Source organism: Euleptes europaea, chromosome 7 (genome assembly GCF_029931775.1).
Source record: "Euleptes europaea isolate rEulEur1 chromosome 7, rEulEur1.hap1, whole genome shotgun sequence".
Taxonomy (NCBI): domain Eukaryota; kingdom Metazoa; phylum Chordata; class Lepidosauria; order Squamata; family Sphaerodactylidae; genus Euleptes; species Euleptes europaea.
In genome coordinates this window covers 83146652-83167922 of record NC_079318.1, presented here as the reverse complement: position 1 = coordinate 83167922, position 21271 = coordinate 83146652, and the positions used below count along the sequence as shown (strand labels likewise).

The following is a 21271-nucleotide window of genomic DNA, read 5'->3' as shown; positions in this document are numbered from 1 at the left end:
TCATAGTAACTATAGCCAATACAGGACAATGTTCATCCACATTTTTTTTTTAAAATGAGCAAAGGTATGTATGACTAAGCAACGGCTGGACAAACACCTGTCAGGGATGCTCTAGGCTGATCCTGCATTGAGCAGGGGGTTGAAATACATGGCCTGTACACATGCATCCTTTGTGTATAGACCCATTTCATGAATTAGAACAATAAGCTCCCCTGTCACAGTACAGGGAGTTGGAACACAGACATTCTTGATCTTGAGAAATTTATGTTTATTTTTCTGTATTTAAAAGAAAACATTTTAATTTTTTATTGTTGTTGTTGTTGTTAGGCACTCTCCAGAAACTGCTTTAGGCATGATGTGTAAATTATACCAAGATTAAAAACTGCCCCCCCCCTCTCTCCATGACTGGTGGTACCCCTGATGAAAATACAAAGATGGGCCTGTTGGATTTCTACCTGTCATGTTTTAAACAACTGGACCTCTGCCATAGAAAATAGGTGGCATCTTCTTGCACAGTGGCACATATGGAAGGGTCAGAGCTGCAGACTCTTATTCCCCCAAAGCCTCCCAGCCCATTCCTGAGTGGGGGCGCGGGGGGGGGGGTTGGTTGGCAGCAGCAAGACCAAAAATATTAAAATGTATTTTTCAGAGAAAAAAACCCCGTGGAACTCCCCGTACCGTCCCACAGGGCTGCACTATGATTTTGCAGCCATATCTCGATGCCTGCAAAATGGCGCTTTTTCAGTGCGGAAGGACTTAGGAAGCTGCCTAAAGGCAACTCCACCCCCGGGAACACTATCCTGGATGCCAGCGTGGGGAGATACGCTGGGAAAACGCTGCCAAGAGGCAGCACCGGTGCCCGAATACTGCACTGCAACCAGCATCCAGGGAGGCTGGCGTACGTCACCCTATTCTGGCATCCATGCCAGTTTGCATGTCGCAAGTGGAACGGATGCTGGCGTGGGGGTCACACCGACTCCTACGTGGCTCCGGCCCCCACTTCAGGAATGGGCTGCCTGGGGACCAAAGACACTGTCAGCAAGAGCCTTATTCCTTCACCAAACATCTGGCCAGGGAGACGAAATACTGAGGCCAGTTTGACTGGGCGTTCCCTGGAAGTCGCAGCCGTTAACTGCTGCCTGGCATTTTTGTGGCAGGCTCTTGTTTACTCATGAAGCGCGGGTGACGTTTCATGGCATCGATGTGAAAGCTGGCCTACGGGCAGTGAGGCCAAGGAGGGGGGGGTACCCACAGCATCCTGTCAGAAGCCATAAACAAACATTTAGAAGTCTGTGATGGTTAGCATAACACGGGCTGTGCAGACACGGTGCTTGAAAAAGAGACCATTTCTGTGCCCCCCCTCCAAACAAACAAACAAACAAACAAACAAACAAACAAACCCCAAACTGGAAGTCTCTAGCCTGTATAAGTGATTCAAATTGAGACATAAGCAGAGTTACACCCTTCTAAACCCATTGACTTCAGTGGAAGAAGAAGAAGAAGAGTTGGTTTTTATATGCTGACTTTCTCTACCACTTAAGGAAGAATCAAACGAGCTTACAATCACCTTCCCTTCCCCTCCCCGCAACAGACACCCTGTAAGGTAGGTGAGGCTGAGAGAGCTCTAAGAGAGCTGTGACTAGCCCAAGGTCTCCCAGCTGGCTTCGTGTGGAGGAGTGGGGAAACCAACCCGGTTCACCAGATTAGCCTCCGCCGCTCATGCGGAGGAGTGGGGAATCAAACCCGGTTCTCCAGATCAGAGTCCACCGCTCCAAACCACCGCTCTTAACCGCTACACCATTTAGAAGGGGTGAAGTCTGCTTAGAATGGCACTGTGGTCATGTCGCAAAGTTAATTCTGTCAGATGTGGGGAAGAGGCTGTGCTGGCATTTAATTGATTTGTTTTAAGTATTTGTTCCCCACTTTTCTTCGGGACACAGGACTCAGTGCACTGAATACGTGAAAAAAAAAATATAGCCTAGCCTCTTCACAGACTGACTTGGGCTGCGCATGTGTGTTTCTATGTGTGTGTCACACAGCTATTTGACCTACATGGATAACTGTCGTTATTATGAAGAGTAACATAAAAGCAAAGGTTCTGCAAATACATTGCTTTTTGGTCAGTTATCTTCAAATGTATCCAAGTAAGCCTTTAAACCTTGTTGAGAATGCCCCTCTCCCACAGCCCACATAGCAGTTGCCAAGAATCTGCCAACAAAAACTTCACACACACCCCAGAACTCCTGCCACAGTCCCTCAGGTGTATACATTTATCTATGGTATTTTATGCATGGGTAACTTTAACTCGAGCCCCGTGGCACAGAGTGTTAAGCTGCAGCACTGCAGTCCAAGCTCTGCTCACGACCTGAGTTCGATCCCGATGGAAGTCGGTTTCAGGTAGCCGGCTCAAGGTTGACTCAGCCTTCCATCCTTCCGAGGTCGGTCAAATGAGGACCCAGCTTGCTGGGGGTAAAGGGAAGATGACTGGGGAAGGCACTGGCAAACCACCCCCTAAACAGTCTGCCTAGTAAACGTCAGGATGTGACGTCACCCCATGGGTCAGGAATGACCTGGTGCTTGCACAGGAGACCTTTACCTTTACCTTTAACTCACATTCGCCCCTGGACTGACTCAGTTGTTCCTTGAAGTTAAGCATGAGTTTTCCATCGCTCAGAGTTGACCTCGCCCCCCGCCCACTCTTTCCGGGTCTTCCCGGTGCTCCTTCCATCCTCCACCAGCCAGCCTTCAGCCATCCCCTCCGTGAAGCCCTGGGAAGCCACTGATTTTGTATATATTCAGAAGAGGCTTACTTCTCCAGGTTCCCTCCGCTAGTTTTTTTTTTCTTTTGGTATGATGATTTATCATTAATTTGATTTAAAGTATAATTAAAAATGAAGAGAGAGGAAGCCAAGGTTAAGATCCAGTGGTCCCTCCCCTCGACCCCCGTGGGTAACCCGTCACCCAAATGTGTGTGTGGGGGAGTGTCTGATCTTAGCCTTGGCTGCCTTTCACTTCATTTTGAGTTATATTTTAATCGAATTGACAATAAATCATCATATCAAAAAAAAAAAACTGGTGGCGTTTGTGCCAGTCACATACTCTCAGTCACATACATAACCTACCTCATAGGGTTGTTATGAAGATAAAATGGAGGAAGGGAGGATGATGTTGTAAGCTGCTTTGACTCCCCCTTGGGCAGAAAAGCAAGATATTATTACACACTTGATCTTAGTCAAAAGGCCGACAAAAGAACCTGTAATAATAAAATATCATTATCTAAATAAATAACTAAATTATTGTAGAAAAGAGACTTGACAGCAAAACCAGTTTCTGTTTCCAGTATAGGCAGGCCTTCTAACATGTCTTTTCCTTTTGGCAGGCATGTGCCCCACTGTGGTCTCAGGAATGTGGGACATCCATGTTTAGTACTGGAATTTGCACCAGAATGGATGAAAACTTCCAGCCGATAGAAAACATTGCCCCCACAGCTCAAAGTAGGTTTTGTCTCCTACATAATTTGATTTCTAAAATGATAGGTACTGGAAATCCTCCCCTAGAAGATCTCTCTGGAGTGTTGTTATCCCTGGAGTGTCAGGAATGGTTTCTGAAAAGCCAGTATGCCCTCTGCACGTGTTCAGAGACTTGAAGTGCCATCCTAAGTTGAGTTATACCCTTCTAAGTTGAGTTGTGCCCTTCTAAGTCCACTAAGTTCTAAGTGGGTTTCGGACAGTATAACTCTGCTTAGAACGGCACTCTTACTGTTCCGGGTACGTTCTAGGGCTTAAATCCTACATTTGAAACAGCAAGGCGCCACTGTGTTCTGCTTCATCCCACACGCTCCATCCCCGTTGAGGCTTAGCTAGGTTTCGTCTTTGCCCTGTCAGGAAACACTATAAGGCGGCACACCTGTCCTATCAAACAGTATACATTAGCGAATTCACAGTGGGTCGCCGTGTTAGTCTGTCTGCAGTAGTAGAAAAGGGCAAGAGTCCAGGAGCACCTTAAAAGACTAACAAAAATATTTTCTGGTAGGGTATGAGCTTATATATATATATATACACACATATGTATAATTCACAGTGGGTAGCCGTGTTAGTCTGTCTGCAGTAGTAGAAAAGGGCAAGAGTCCAGTAGCACCTTAAAGACTAACAGAAATATTTTCTGGTAGGGTATGAGCTTTCGTGAGCCACAGCTGAGCTGTGGCTCACGAAAGCTCATACCCTACCAGAAAATATTTGTGTTAGTCTTTAAGGTGCTACTGGACTCTTGCCCTTTTCTATACATTAGCTGTCAGGCTTCACCCCTGAATCTGAGAGATGAGCCTCAGGAGACCTTGAAACCCCAACTGATGTGCATTGTCCGTTAAAGGTGTTTTAGTGAAATGAGAAGGACCACAGCTGTGAGCATGATCATCCCCAAAGCGTGAGGCGCAAATTCCTCCTTTGACTCTCAGGTCCCTGCCTCGTGATCGGCCAAGATGGCCTGAAATGCCACACAGTTATTCCACACAAGGTCTGACTAAGGGTCTGGAAAGCGGTAGTGTGACTCTAAGAATGGTATCATGTGCCCATGAGTCAAATGACTGAACTGAGACCTAGGTCCTCACTATGGAAGTAAACCTATGTATGGGCAATACCTCTTTCAACTGTAGGTGGTAGCCCACTTTGGGTTTCCGGGAAGGCTGAGGGCCTCCACTGGAAAGACTTTCATCAGATGTGCGCTATGAGTTCGATGCTTGGAACTGAATTCTCAGGCACAGCTGATTCAGATTGATATCAAAGCAAGTGTGGGGAGCGGGCATACACCTTCCCCCCAGTGCCATTTTCTTAACCTGAAATGGCCCTTGCTGGCGGGGTGGGGGAGCTGTTTTCTCCATTGGTGAAACCTATACATAGCAATCAATACAAGGATGTTTTCACGATAGGGTTGCCAACCTCCAGGTAGTAGCTGGAGATCTCCCGCTGTTACAACTGATCTCCAGCCGATAGAGATCAGTTTCACCTGGAGAAAACGGCCGCTTTGGCAATTGGACTCTATGGCATTGAAGTCCCTCCCCTCCCCAAACCCTGCCCTCCTCAGGCTCCACCCCAAAAACCTCCCACCGGTGGCGGAGAGGGACCAGTCAACCCTATTTCACGAGCAGAGCAAAAAAAAATTGGCTCTCTGGAGCCATTTTAGGACAGCAATATGGTGCGAGGGGAAGGTGTAAAAACCCCTCTTCCCATGAACCACAGTCCCAGTCTAAACTGGGGGCCCCAGGTGCTGGGAACTGAGTTCTGAGCATGGAACATGTGGTGTGGTGATCAAAAGTCCTAATGGTGGAACAGGAGAAGGAGTGAAGGAAATGTAACATGTAGTTAGGCTTTCTGGCTCTGAGACTCTGGGCCAAACTACATGTTCAGGTTTTTAACGAGTTGGGTCCATTTTTGGCCTCACAACAACCCTGAGAAGTAGAAAAGTCTAAGAGAGAATGACTGGTTCAAGGTCACCCAGTGAGTTGTGTGGCAAGTGGGGATTTGAACGTGGGTTTCCTCAGGGCCTAGGTCATTTATGCATGGGAGTTTTACCTGAGGTTCGTTGCTCGCTGGACCCACATTTTCCTGTTGGGAATCTATGCACCAGCAGTCTTCAAGCTCAGAACAAGAAGCATTCTTGAACAAGAAGATGTGAAAGACCTCTCTCTGCCTGAGACCCTGGAGAGCCACTGCCGGTCCGAGTAGACAATACTGACTTTGATGGACCAAGGGTCTGATTCAGTATAAGGCAGCTTCATGTGTTCATTCGAGTCCCCTCCCCTTGAAATACTGCTTTGTAATTGGCTGTAGTGAGAGAAAAGCCCCCCCTGAAACCCAATTGCCACATTAATGAGCACTTTAAGAACAACCCCCCAAAAAACGGAACTATCTGAAATAGGGTTGCCAACCTCCAGCTGGTGGCAGGAGATCTGCTATTACAACTGATCTCCAGCCGATAGAGATAAGTTCACCTGGAGAAAATGGCTGCTTTGGCAATTGGACTCTATGGCATTGAAGTCCCTCCCCTCCCCAAACCCTGCCCTTCTCAAGTTCCACCCCAAAAACCTCCTGCCGGTGGTGAAGAGGGACCTGGCAACCCTAATCTGAAAGGAACGGAGGTAGGGTTGGGGGAAGAAACCCAAGCCTCTTTTTTAAAAGCCTTTCTTCTGCTCAGAAAGAACTCAGAGGAAGCTGGAAGCATTTGAATCCCCATTCCTTGACACTCTGTAATTGGCTGTATTGCTGTCTGTGAGAGAAACCAAGCTTCCATGTCCCATGCTTTGGCTTATGCATGGGGATTTCACCCAGGCTAAACTCAGGGGAGATGGAAGAATCGGGTTAACAGAGGAATGGGAAGCCCTGGTATTTGTGAAGGCTGGCAGCGAGGTCATCTCTAATGGACGGCAAACTCATCCAAGGAACATCCAAGGATATTGCAGAGCTTGAGAAGGTGCAGAAAAGAGCAACCAAAATGATTAGGGGACTGGAGCAACTGTCCTATGGGAAACGGTTAAGACGCTTGGGGCTGTTTAGCTTGGAAAGAAGGCGGATGAGGGGAGACATGATAGAGGTCTATAAAATTATGCATGGTTTGGACAGAGAGAGGTTTTTCTTCCTCTCCCATAATACTAGAACACGGGGTCATCTGCTAAAGCTGGAGGGTGAGAGAGTCAAAACAGATAAAAGGAAGTATTTTTTCACACAACGCATAGTTAAATTGTGGAACTCCCTGCCCCAGGATGTGGTGATGGCTGCCAGCTTGGAGGGCTTTAAGAAGGGAGTGGACATATTCATGGAGGAGAGGGGTATTCATGACTGTTAGTTAGAATGGATACTAGTCATGCTGCTTACCTATTCTCACTAGTATCAGAGGAGCATGCCTATTATTTTGGGTGCAGTGGAACACAGGCAGGATGGTGCTGCTGCACTCGTCTTGTTAGTGGCTTCCTAGAGGCCCCTGGTTGGCCGCTGTGTGAACAGACTGCTGGACTTGATGGGCCTTGGTCTGATCCAGCAGGGCCTTTCTTATGTTCTTATGAGACAGACTGGGGGCGAATGTGAGTGAAAGTACCCATGTATAAACGACCTTAGTCTGACTTACTAACTAGACTACACTGGCTCTCCATATTTGATCTATCTGTCTACCTATTTGCTTCATGCAGGATGCTCAACCTACATGGACATCATCATTGTTCTGGATGGATCCAACAGCATCTATCCTTGGTATGAGGTGCAGAATTTCCTTAGCAACATCCTTAGCAAATTTTTCATCGACCCTGAGCAGATCCAAGTGAGTTTGTTTTTTTAAAGTGTTCTTACATTACAACACCTCTGTGGGAGGAAAATAGCAAACTTGAGATTGATAATGGAGGTGCTCAGCTTACCATTTCAACTGAAGAGATTCTGAGGGCGAGGAATTCCACAATATGCCGCAAGGCAGTGTGGTAGACTTTAAAATGGCAGGGGGTTGAGAGCCACCAGCAGATCTCTGCCAGAGTTCACCTCCCCACATCTTCTGGATGCATCAGCCAAGGAAACAGTGATTCTCACCAGTGAACTGGAAGATTTCCCTGACTCATTACTGAAGACTTGCTCAGTCAGGGCTGTGGGGAAAGGGCCATGGCTAATTTTCTGTGAACTTAAGCAGATCATGAGAGGGGAGGGCAGGAAAGTGATGCGTCGGCGCTCAGCGGCTGTGGCCCTTTCTTCCATGCCCAGGGTAATGCCGGTTGCCACTTTGGGTTCAGGAAGCAATTTTCCTCCAGGCCAGATTGGCCAGGGATTATGGAGGGGGTCATAGAGCAGGGGGTCATTGGAGGAGTGGGATGAGGGGAGATAGTTGTGAATTTCCTGCATTGTACAGGGGGTTGGACTAGATGGCCCTTGAGCTCCCTTCCAGCTCTACGTTTATATGTTTTAATGTCCAAGTTAGATATGACTCAGGGAGATGTGTGATTGGAATCTTCCTCGGTTTTAAAAAAAGGCTAAAAAGATTTGGGGTGGGGGGGGGAGGAAATCCATCGCAGGGCTGCAAATTTAGGAAATGAGAGATGTTAACTCTTCCCCCTCTAACGTTACAGTTCCTCCCTCCCACAAACCTTCCCCTTATTTGCCCTGCAAGGGGAAACATAAGGTACCATAGAGCCAATTTCCGCATGTTTTCTCTCCATTGAGTAGATAGCTCCTTCAGGCAGTTGATGTGCATCATGAGTATGGTTCAGGGGAGAAGGTTAAACCTGTCCTCCTCAGAACTGTGCCTTTTAGCATTTATGAAATCATGGGTGATAGTAATCATGGGACTCCCTAAGGTTGCCAGCCTCCAGGTGGCACCTGGAGTTCGCAAAATCACTCAAGGTTGGAAGAGACCACAAGGGCCATCCAGTCCAACCCCCTGCCATGTAGGATCCCAAAATCAAAGTGCTCTCGACAGATGGCCATCCAACCTCTGCTTAAAGACCTCCAAAGATGGGGACTCCACCCACCACCCCGAGGCAGGGCATTCCACCGTCGAACCGCCCTCACTGTCAGAAAGTTCTTCCTAATGTTTAGGTGGAATCGCTTTTCTCTTAGTTTAAACCCATTACTCCGTGTTCTAGTCTCTGAAGCATCAGAGAACAAGCTAGTTCCCTCATTATCATGGCACCCCTTCAAATCTCCTGCTATTACAATTGATCTCCAGATGACTGGGATCAGTTCCCCTGGAGAAAATGGCTGCGTTGGAGAAGGGACCCTGTGGCATTATGCCCTGCTGAGCTCCCTCCCCTTCCCAAATCCTAGGCTCCACCCCCAAATCTCCAGGTATTTCCCAACCCAGGGCTGGCAACCCTACCCAGACCACGTCTAGTTTGGTCCTCACAGGGCTTAATGACCCATTAAGTTTTTCCTGGATACGTCCCGTGGGTTGAACTGCAGACTTCTTCTGGGAGTTCTGTGCTTCCCAGGGGCACGGGGCCCCAATTCTGATTGGGCCTATGGGATGCAAAGAGAAGGCGCTTAGACCTTCCTTTGTACACTGTTGACCTAAAAGGCCCCAGGGAGCTGCTGTTTGCCCTGATGGGGGCTGCTTGTATAGTAATATGGCTACATGTCAGTTTCCCCAATGGAACAAATAGCAGTTCCCCAACGCTGTTTCAGGCCAGAAAAACAGCTCAGGGAAGGGGGAAGATCTAAGTCCCTTTTCCTCATGCGCTGTGGTCCCAGTCCAAACTGGGCCTTCACACGCTTGAGGAACACAACTTTCCCAGAACACATTAGTGACCCGGCTCAGGGACATACATGGGAAATACATAGGGTTGCCAACCTCCAGGTAATAGCAGATCTCCTGCTATTACAACTGATCTCCAGCCAATAGAGATCAGTTCACCTGGAGAAAATGGCCGCTTTGACAATTGGAGTCTATGGCCTTCAAGTCCCTCCCCAAACCCCGTCCTCTTCAGGCTCCACCCCAAAAACCTCCCACTAGTGGCGAAGAGGGATCTGGCAACCCTAGAAATACATAACGTGTTGTTTCAGAGGGTAGCCATGCTGGCATGCAGTAGAAGAGCGAGATTCAAGTCCAGTAGCACCTTAGAGAGCAACAAGACTTTTAGGATATAAGATTTCGAGACTCGAAGTTTCCTTCGTCAGATACAAGTAGGACTGGAGATCTCTTAGTCCTTATATCCCAAGGGGAGAAGGGTGTGATTTCCAGGTACTCTTGAGCATTGGCAACTCTTTGTTTTAGAAATTGACCTCAAAGTGCCCATCGCTGCTGCCTAGGTCAGGGGGCTGCCCTTTCTAAGTGCATCATCCCTTTGACTTTGTTTTAGCACCCAATCTCTTGCACTAGCCCATTGGCAAGAGCTGGAAAATCGCTTGACCGTTTCCCCTGATTCTTTTGCCACTGCTGGATGGAGCCTGTCTCAGCATAGACACAGTATGCTGGAAATCCCACCCTGCTGAAAACAGGAAGCTTAAAGAAAACAAGGACAGGGAGGGAAAGAAACCTGGTTTTCTGTAGCTTCATTGTGAGAGGCAGTGGCTTTCCACTGAGTCAGCATGTTTGAATGTTAAAAAAAAAAAAACACCCACCCTTCTACGAAGCTAGAGAAGGGTTAGTGGGGAAGCAGAAGGGATGGCATTTGCCCAAGCAAAATACACCTTTGCTACTGCCAGTTAAAGCATTTAGCAGCTAAAGGGAAGAAGAAACAGAAACCACAGCATTAACTGTTAATGCCTCCCAAACATATAGCTGAGTTACTAGCCCACTCAACGAGATTATGTAGCTAGAATTAATTACCCCTTAATTAATTACTGTGATTGAATTAGTTATCTCTAGTCCATGAAAGTTCATGCCATAATACATCTTTTAATGCACCACAAAACTCTTCATTTCTCTGGGATTGCCACAAACGTAAGCAGGCTGTCCCTTTGAAAGTCTTGCCATAATCAGGGTTGCCAGCTAGGGTTGCCAACCTCCAGGTGGTGGCTGGAGATCTCCTGCTATTACAACTGATCTCCAGCCGATAAGAGATCAGTTCACTTGGAGAAAATGGCTGCCTTTGGCAATTGGACTCTATGGCATTGAAGACCCGCAAGCAAGGGTTGCCAACCTCCAAGTGATGGCTGGAGATCTCCCTCTATTACAACTGATATCCAGCCGATAAGAGATCAATTCACCTGGAGGAAATGGCCGCTTTGGCCATTGGACTCTATGGCATTGAAGACCTTCCCCTCTATACCCCACCCTCCACAGGCTCTGCCTCCAAAATCTCCTGGTATTTCCCAACCCAGACCTGGCAACCCTATTGCCAGCTCTGGCCTGGGAAATATCTGGCCATTTTGGGTGTGGAGCTTGAGGATTTGGGAAGGGACCTTGGTGGGGTATAATGCCATAGAGTCCACCTCCCAAAGTGGCCATTTTTCTCCAGGTGAACTGATCTCTGTCGCCTGGAGGTCAGTTGTAATAGTGGGAGATCTCCAGCTACCACCTGGAGGATGGCAACCCTAGCCATAATAATAATGATGATGGTGATAATGCATCTGTAAAGTATATTTGCAACAGTTCTGTGATAGGTATGATTGATTATTAGTGGTTGAGTAGATTTTCCCAGTTCTGGACCTTTGTTCTTCTGGGATTTTGTTCTGAACTGCATTTCACTGTTAATTAGTCCTAGTTTAACTATGACAATGTATATCTTGCCACAGTATTCAGCTCCTTCAGTTATTTGGACCCCCTCCCCCCGAATTACCAGAATCCTGATTTCTTTTGTTCCCACGTACCAATACAGCTACGTAGCTGGAATTACGTCCCCCTCCTGCCATTACTTATTCACACATCGTTGATTAACCACTGCAAAAAATCAAATCTCAGTAAGATTGTTTGTGTGATTTCTGTCTAGACATTAGGAACAATTTTCTAATAGTTAGAGGGGATCTTCAGTGGAATAGGCTTCCTTGGGAGGTGGTAAGCGCTCCTTCCCTGGAGGTTTTTAAGCAGAGGCTAGATGGCCATCTGTTAGCAATGCTGATTCTATGACCTTAGGCAGATCATGAGAGGGAGGGCATCTTGGCCATCTTCTGGCATGGAGTAGGGGTCAATGGGGGTGTGGGGGGGGAGGTAGTTCGGAATTTCCTGCATTGCACAGGGGGTTGGACTAGATGACCCAGGTGGTCCCTTCCAACTCTATGATTACATTGATGATAGTGGCCCATCCCATCCTGACTTAACCAGTAGTACCTAACTGTTTCAAATCTCGTTCTTCTGACCCCATAGGTCGGGGTGTTACAGTACAGTGAGGATGCAATGCATGAATGGACTCTCAAAGACTACCAAACAGCGGAAGAAGTAATTGAAGCAGCCAAAAACATTAGCCGGCAGGAGGGCCTAGAAACGCGGACAGCTTCTGCAATCCACAAGGCCTGGTATGTGTGCCTTAATGTTAGGGTTGCCAGCTCTGGGTTGGGAAATACCTGGAGATTTTGGGGGTGGAGCCTTGAGAGGGCAGGGTGTGGGGAGGGGAGGGACTTCAATGGGGTATAATGCCATAAGAGTTCACTTTCCAAACCGGCATTTTCTCCAGATGAACTGATCTCTGTCACGTGGAGATTAGTTAGAAGAAGAAGAAGAAGGGTTGGTTTTTAGATGCCGACTTTCTCTGCCACTTAGGGGGGAATCAAGCCGGCTTACAATCACCTTCCTTTCCCCTACCCACCACAGACACCCTGTGAGGTAGGTGGGACTGAGAGAGCTGTGTCTAGCCCAAGGTCACCCAGCTGGCTTCATGTGTAGGAGTGGGGAAACAAATCTAGTTCATCAGATTAGCCTCCAGCGCTCATGTGGAGGAGAGGGGAATCAGACCCAGTTCTCCAGATCAGACTCCACCGCTCCAAACCACAGCTCTTATCCACTACACCCGGTTGCCAGCTCCAGGTTGGGAAATACCTGGAGATTTTGGAGGTGGATCCTGAAGAGGGCAGGGTTTGGGGAGGGGGGGGACTTCAATGCCATAGAGTCCACTATCCAAAGTGGCCATTTTCTCCAGGTGAACTGATCTCTTTTACCCGGAGATCATTGCAATCGTGGGAGATCTTCAGCCACCACCTGGATGTTGACAACCCTCCTTGGAGTTAGAGGTGCAGAGATGCAGTTAATGGGAGCCTATCTTGCAGTTTCCTATCTTCCTGATGTCAGACAAGAAAGGCCACCATTTGAATAATAAAACACCTCCCTTAAGTGGTTTCTCCTCCCCTCCTGTCTTATTTCTATCTTCAGCACAGAGGCCTTCAGCCCAGAAAGAGGTGGGAGAGAAGGAGCCACAAAGCTGATGATTGTGGTGACCGATGGGGAGTCCCATGATGGCGAAGAACTCCCTGATGCCCTGGAAGAGTGTGAGAAACGAAACGTGACCCGCTACGCCATTGCAGTGAGTGTTGGAACACCTAGGGTGCCGTGTGCCGCTCGCCCATATCTATAAGTGAAAGGTGGCAAGAGTGAAGACAGACATAATGGTCATTTATGCAGGGGAAGTTTGTGTTTGGTTTGCTCCACAGTTTCCTGATCCGAATTCTCAAACATCATATACATGAGGGCTCCCCCCCCCCCCCCGAAAATGTGGAATGGGTTTTCCATTAATGTCACTTGGCCCAGATAGACTACTCTGGTACTGGATATAAAAACGTCACCACCACGCCATTTTACAACCCAAGTGCTACCAGAAAACCAAACACACACAAAAAAGCCAGCACTGCAGCCCGGGGCTCAGCTACCCATCCCCTGCAATCACGGAGCACACAGGGGAGAGAAAGCTAAGCTAAGCCTAGGACAGCAGCCCACCAGTTGGCTTCCCCTCCTGTGTGATTGGAGATCGTGGGGAACTACCGGGCTCAGCTACCCATGTAGCTGCTTACTTCTCCCGGTTTTTCTTTCTTTTGATATGATGATTTAAGACTCCTCTCTGTAGAGAAAAGTGGGGTATAAAAACCAACTCTTCTTCTTCTTCTAACATGTCCCCACCACACTCCATTTCCCCCCACACATAACTTTCTTAGGTGAATGGCGTGGGGTCACAATGAGCACCTCTGACACTGGGAGACCCATGTTTTCGATGTCTTTTTCTCAGGTGCTGGGGCATTACATCAGGCGGCAGAAAGATCCTGACTCCTTCATCAACGAGATCAAATATATCGCCAGTGATCCCGACGAGAAGTATTTCTTCAATGTAACTGATGAAGCAGCTCTAAACGATATTGTGGATGCTTTGGGGGACAGGATTTTTAGCCTGGAAGGTACTGGAAGGATGTGATCATGCAAACCTAGGTGGGAGGGGAGAGTGAGATCGGATTTACAGGGGTTAAGCAAAAATGGCACACCAGAAAATTGTAAGTGTGCCCTGTCATGGCTTCTACTTACAATTTCGCAATTGGCATTTGTGAACTTAAAACTGTTCCCGATGGGGCTTAGATCCAATGGGCAACATTCTTTTCTCATCACGACCTATATAGCATCCTACTCTTCATCTAATTTTTAACTTATCTGTGACATTTTTATCCCATTCATCCTCCAAGGAACTGAGGGTGATGCATGATATAATACTCCCAATGATTCCATTTTACCCTCTCAACAAATCAGTGAGGATGATGAGCCTGAGAGACAGCGCTGGGCTCCAGGTCACCCTGGTCCAAGAATACCTGGCTTCCTGACCAAGGGGAGATTTGAACCTATTATGGTTTTTCTCCCTCTCCCATAATACTAGAACGCAGAGTCATCTGCTGAAGCTGGAGGGTGAGAGATTCAAAACAGATAAAAGGAAGTATTTTTTCACACAACGCATAGTTAAATTGTGGAACTCCCTGCCCCAGGATGTGGTGATGGCTGCCAGCTTGGAGGGCTTTAAGAGGGGAGTGGACATATTCATGGAGGAAAGGGGTATGCATGGCTGTTAGTTAGAATGGATACTAGTCATGCTGCATACCTATTCTCTCTAGTATCAGAGGAGCATGCCTATTATTTTGGGTGCTGTGGAACACAGGCAGGATAATGCTGCTGCAGTCATCTTGTTCGTGGCTTCCTAGAGGCACCTGGTTGGCCGCTGTGTGAACAGACTGCTGGACTTGATGGGCCTTGGTCTGATCCAGCAGGGCCTTTCTTATGTTCTTATGTTCTTATGCTCCTGTCCTAGTCTGACACTATAACCACTAGACAACAGTGGTCTTTTATGCATGGCTGTTTCCTTCGTGGTCACCCCTCAAACAACTTTGGGTCTTAGTTTTGATTACGCATGCCGTTTCCAACCGTCAGATGTCGCCTCACTCTCCCCCTGCGTTTTCCTGCATTTTGCCCGCGTTTCCGGGGACCTGTTTTATCTCAAATTTAAAAACACGGGCAAAATGCGGGGAAACATGGGGGGAGAGCGAGGCGATCGCTGACGGGCAGGAACGGCGTGATAATCAAAAGAAAGACCCGAAGTCGTCAGAGGGGTGACTGCAAGGGAAACAGCCGTGCATAAAAGGCCAGTGATTCTCCTAGGTTTTAGAGTAAATATATGTTATTGTGGCCTTAGTATTGTGGAATTGTCTATTTATCTGGCTTTTTAGCTTCTATTGAAATTACACTAAGCAAGGTACAAACATTAACTGATTGCCGCTTCACCCACCCAGGGACCCGGGAATATAGCTCTTTTGAGCTGGAAATGTCTCAGATTGGCTTCTCCATGCATCTTCTGGAGGTAAGCAGGCATAAAATTATAGAGTTGATTTGAGAGGTCGCAATGCAAGCATAAGTAATGTGAAGGAACAGAAACACTGTGGACATTGGAAGGCGGGATTTTCATGTGGTTGCACCTCTTATTTCACCACTTGAATGCAAGAAGAACAGGGTTGCCAACCTCCAGGTGGAGGCTGGAGTTCTCTTGGAATTACAAGTGATCTCCAGACAACAGAGATCTGTTCCCCTGGAGAAAACAGCAGCTTTGGAGGGTAGACTCTATGGCTTTTACGCTCCACTGAGGGCCATCCCCTTCCTTAACCCCGCCCTCCCCAGGCTTAACCCCCAGTTCTCCAAGAATTTCCCAACCCAGAGCTGGCAACCCTGAAGAACCTTGTAAGTATCCACAGGGGTCCTTCACCTTGTAGCTGATCCTACAACTTTGTAGCTGATCCTACAACTACAATAGTTCACCTTGAACTAATCCTTTGTATTTAAGATCCTGGAAGCATGTTTGTGAATGACAGAGAACTCTTCTTCTCGTCACAAGGCTTGAATGCTGATTCATTCCTTCTTTACCGGTAGGATGGAATCCTTTTTGGCATGGTTGGGGCATACGACTGGGATGGCGGAGTCCTGAAGGAGAGCAGTGGCAGGCGGATCATCCCTCCAAGGGAAGCTTTTCAGAGAGAGTTCCCCTTGGAACTGAAAAACCATGCCGCCTACCTAGGTAAGGAAGCATGCAGTATTTTATTAAGGTAAAGATAGTCCCTTCTGCGAGCACCGGGTCATTACTGACCTCTGGGGTGATGTCACATCATGACGTTTCCTATGTTTACGGGTGATGTCACATCATGATATTTGCTATGTTTACGGGGTGGTTTGTCGTTGCCTTTTCCAGTCATCTGCACTTTACCTCCAGCACTTCCACCTCAGAAGGATGGAAGGCTGAGTCAACCTTGAGTCGGCTTCCTGAAACAGACTTCCATCGGGATTGAACTCAGGTTGTGAGCAGAGCTTTGACTGCGGGACTGCGGCTTACCACTCTGTGCCTCGGGGCTCCTTATAATTATAAGCTATAGTTATAAATATAGAAGAAGCCCACACAAGGCTACAAAACCATGTACTCCCATGGCGACGTGACAAAAATTATCCCAAGACATTTCAAAGGGAGCTGATTTTTCATAAGGGGAATGACTACAGAAGGGAAGCTTATGTAATAAAAATGACAAAGTCAACAGTTTGTCAACAATATAGAATTACGGCCCGAGCAGGAATGTTACATGGAGGTCCAAAGCAGGCATGGAACATGGAGATCTCTCCACAGGCACTTAGAAAGGTGTAACATTGTTTAGGATTGCACTGTAAGTGGCATGAGGGGACCCACCTAGTTTAGGGCTGAGTTCCTCCTAGGGTTCCCAGGTCCCCCCGTCCACCGGCGGGGGATGGGGAATTAAGGTTGCCAGATCCAGGTTGGGAAACTCCCAACCAGGGGAGCCTGGGGAGGACACGGAACTTCAGTGGGATACAATGCCATAGAGTCCACCCTCCAAAGCATCCATTTTTTTCCAGGGAACTCATCTCTGCAGTCTGGAGATGAGCGATAATTCTGGGGGATCCCCAGATCCCACCTGGAGGCTGGAGTGCCTCCTCTTTATTCTCTTTTGCTTTCTCTTTCCTAGGCTACGCAGTCTCCTCCATCAAACTCAGGAACGGGAAGGGTCTGTATGTGGCGGGTGCCCCCCGCTTCAAGCACAAGGGGAAAGTGATCCTGTTTGAAATGAGCAGCCGTGGCCGGGTGACTATCTCTCAGGCCCTCACTGGAGACCAGGTGAGATATGAGACGGTGATGTCGGTCTCAGCTGATTTCATAGAATCATAGAGTTGGAAGGGACCACCAGGGTCATCAAGTCCAACCCCCTGCACAATGCAGGAAATTCACAACTACCTCCCCCCCCCCCACACACACACCTAGTGACCAGAAGATGGCCAAGATGCCCTCCCTCTCATCATCTGCCTAAGGTCACAGGATCAGCATTCCTGACAGATGGCCATCTAACCTCTTCTTAAAAACCTCCAGGGAAGGAGAGCTTACCACCTCCTGAGGAAGCCTGTTCCACTGAGGAACCACTCTAACTGTTAGAAAATTCTTCCTAATGTCTAGACGGAAACTCTTTTGATTTAATTTCAATCCGTTGGTTCTGGTCCGACCTTCTTGGGCAACAGAAAACAACTCGGCACCATCCTCTATATGAAAGCCCCCCAAGTACTTGAACATGGAGGTCTGTCATATAGAGGATGATGCCGAGTTGTTTTCTGTTGCCCAAGATTTCTGAGGCTCAAGCCCATTTAAAAGTTGCCTGGGGGAGGGCATTTCTCCATACCTTCCTTTCCTCCATAGAGCCCTGCCCACTCTCCTTTTATCTTTACAATCTTTTAAACTCCCTTAGGCTGAGAGATGGTGACAGGCCCAAAGTCATCCAATGGCTGATCCTGGATTCCAGCCTAGGTCTACTTGTCTTACCACTGGCTGTCTATTTGTAATGCAGTGTAAACAGAGAAGGCACTGCGCTAGTTCAGAGACACTCTTATGTGTGCCAGGGCTCTGTATCACATGCCATTCGGCCCTTTCAGTTTGATGAATATTTCAGCTTTCAGGTTACTGGTCCTCATGGATGCAGAGATGGTTTTGAAAACGGTCAAGCTGATCCTCGCAAGCAGATGTTAGACGTCTTTTGGGGACGGGGGACACGAAAACTTCTGCAAAGTTTTGCGTAAATTATGTCCAAAGGAGGTTGTGAGATTAAAGCATTTTCCTTCCCAGATTGGCTCGTATTTTGGCAGCGAAGTGTGCCCTGTGGATGTGAATGGAGATGGAATCACGGACGTCTTGCTGGTGGCTGCACCCATGTATTTGGGCGCACAGAACAAGGAAATGGGCCGGGTTTATATCTACAAAGTGGGGCAGGTGAGTACATTTTGAGGAGGCAGAGATTGTCAGGTGATTAGTGGTATCCCTGCAAAATGTATTTATTAGTTATTTAATTTATTTATTTAGAACAGGGGTCCCCAGCATGGTGTTCATGGGTGCCATGGCACCCACTGACATCTTTTCTGGTGCCCACCAAGTGTTTTTAGGAAGTGGGTGGGGCCTAGGGTTGCCAGGTCGCTTGGATTAGTGAGCAATTGCCTGCCAATCCATCGGCCGGCTCAGGAGCGGGGATCGTGCATGTGCACACGTTCCCTGCCCCAACCCTGCCCCAAAACCTTCTGCCGGAGGAGAGGGGGGACCTGGAAACCCTAGTGGGGCCAGTTAGGGCTGCTGCCCAACAAGTCTTCTGATTTACGAACACGAAGCCTTTATTGGCATTAGTTATACAACATCTATATAAACATGATAAAAACAATTTAGAATCATCTCCATAAAATTGACACTAAAACAGGTTTAAATACAGTAGAAGTTACTCACTTCACAGCCCTAAAATTACCTCATGAGTTGCACAAGCTTTCACGCACTTTAATTGCCCTCAGTAAAAATCTTGCCATCACATCAATTATTAGTGGATCCTGCGCATTCATAAGGGTGGAGGCCTTAGTGCTCCTTGAAAAATATAAATGTTAAAGAGATCAATAAATATTAACAATAGTATTAGGATTAGAATATTGTGCAAAAGAGATTACTAATTTATCACAAGATGAAGGGAGGTGTAGGGGAAGTCAACAATTCTTGATTATATATAATTTTTTTTAACAATGTTACCTATTTGTTTTTACTTTTTACTGTTTATGTTATTGTTAAACTATGTGATTAATAATTTTGGAAAAATAATAAAAAAAATATTTTTTTAAAAAAGTAAAAATCTTTTAACCACATCAATTATTAGTGGATCCTGCGCGTTCATAAGGATGGAGGCCTTAGTGCTTACAGGTAGCCATTCTTTGTCCGCCAAGATTGGGTCTATTAATTGAAAACGACCTCTAGCATACAGAGGACAGTTGATTAAAACGTGGGAGACAGTTTCAATTTTACCCTCCCCACAAGGACATACCCTTTCTGCAAAAGGGACTTTATTATATCTCCCTCGCAGCACGGCAGAAGGGAGAACATTTAGTCTAGCCAGCATATAGGCTCTTCTTTGATTAGGATGAGTTAGGCATGTTAAATATTTGTTGCTTGCGCCCACCATGCTGTGTCAGAATTCCAAATGTGCCCACGGGCTCAAAAAGGTTGGGGACCCCTCTTCAGAGTCCTGGTGAATAAAGGGAACTGCAATCCACAGAGGCAGTAAATCTCTGAACAGTGCTAGGAGGTGGCATGGGAAGAGGCCTTGGCCGTTTGTGCTCTGTTTGTTGACCCTCCAGGACAACTGGTTGACCACTGTGTGAAACAGGATTCTGGCCTAGGTGGACCACTGGTCTGATCCAGCAGGTCGCTTCTGATGTTCTTGTTTTTCACATTGAATCTCTCTATTTCTCCCACTCTCTCTCTTTTAAAGCCACTCCTGTCTTTTAATGGGACACTCCATGCCGACCCAAAACCTCAAGATGCTCGTTTTGGCTACTCCCTGCTGGCTGTTCCTGACCTCAATCACGACAGCTTTAATGATGTGGTGGTAGGCGCACCACTGGAGGATAATCACCAGGGGGCTGTCTACGTGTATCACGGGTACCGCACCACTGTTCTGCCACGCTTCAAGCAGGTGAGTGGTGTCAGCCAGATAGTGGTTTGTCTGTGTGTGTGTAAAGTGCGAACATGTGGAAAGATAGAGATCTTGTCTCCATTAGCAACTGGTCATGCCTCCTTTGGAAGAGTTGGGAAACAATGGCCAATAACTTACTCTATAGTATCCTCGTGGTCGATGTGCAAGGTTTGGCTGCGCAGTCCAAATTTCTGTCCGCATGTTGCCTCATTCGCCACTGTACTCAAAAGCTTCACCTGTCCACACTTTACCCTGGGGAGTGTCATTGTGGAAGCGTAGGATGTTCCCCCCTCTTCCCTCCCCTTCGTGGTCTTTGCGCAGCAGCCTCTTTTATTAGGGGTGCCGTTCTTCCTAGCTCTTCCACTCTTCCTGGTGAGCCCCACGACCACTCTAAGGTTCAAAAAGTTGTTCTTAAAGTTTAAAAAAAGCACAGGAGCATTGGTGTGAGCGAGAAGCCGGGCGCACACTTATTTGCTCACGCTGCATTTTCTTCTTTAGCTCTAGCAACCGTGCGCAAAGCAAGAGGGGGGGGAAGTAGTTCAGTGTTCCAATGTCCCATCATTCTTTTGTTATTAAAAAAAATTAATAAAGTGCAGAAAATGTTAGCGAGAGGAGAGGGGAAATTGTGAGTAGGTGTGTTTAACAGAATGGGTGGATAAATGAATGTCGTCTTAAAAATGACCTCAGGCAAAGTAGTCCTGGAAATGGTGAATAATGAAACATCGCTGTAAAAGTGTTTGCAGATAACACGGCGATACGACGACTACAAACTGGCTTCACTCCCAAACAGAGGGACAATGGTGCGGACAAGAATAAATAATATGTGTCATTATACATTTTAAAAAATTGGTGCAGAAACAGCCAATGTTGTACCCTGAACGTCTACTTAAAAAAAAAAAAAAAAACAGCAATCAAGGCTGCTTTCTATAGTACTGGAATTGGAAAAGTAGAAAATGACCACATTAAAATCAAAACTGGACTGATACAACAGCAAAGATCCCCACATTCTGAAACACTAACAAAAGCAGCAATAAAGAATTCAAGCTATTAAGACTCTGGACACCCAGAGAAAGTAGAATGGCCAGCAGAATGACTCTACAGGATCCAACCCATTGTGTTAATTGTTTTAGACTTCTTGTAGTAAGCCACCTTGAGCCCTTTTAAGTCAAAGAGTGGGGTATAAAATGTATATGTAATGAAAAGGCAGCTGAATAAAATCAAGCACATTGCAAAGCTGATGTGAAACTTATTTGACATGTACAGAAAAACATAGTTTTTTTCCTAGAAAAGAATGCAACAAAAAACTCTAAATCAAAATGAAACAGGTAAAAAGAGTGGATAGGTAGAAGATAACATTGGCTGGATTCAGTCAT

General features: G+C 47.0%; 1 protein-coding gene across 1 annotated transcript in view; it reads left to right on the top strand.

Moving 5' to 3' along the window:
• Positions 1-21271, top strand: part of ITGA10 (integrin subunit alpha 10) — a 50176-nt gene that overhangs the window by 6204 nt on the left and 22701 nt on the right. Inside the window, exons 4-13 of the mRNA XM_056852607.1 lie at positions 3380-3494; positions 7178-7305; positions 11770-11918; positions 12769-12919; positions 13616-13781; positions 15153-15220; positions 15784-15928; positions 16881-17029; positions 18023-18166; positions 19695-19898. Coding sequence (XP_056708585.1) covers positions 3380-3494; positions 7178-7305; positions 11770-11918; positions 12769-12919; positions 13616-13781; positions 15153-15220; positions 15784-15928; positions 16881-17029; positions 18023-18166; positions 19695-19898 — 1419 coding nt within the window. The remainder of the gene's footprint in view (positions 1-3379; positions 3495-7177; positions 7306-11769; positions 11919-12768; positions 12920-13615; positions 13782-15152; positions 15221-15783; positions 15929-16880; positions 17030-18022; positions 18167-19694; positions 19899-21271) is intronic.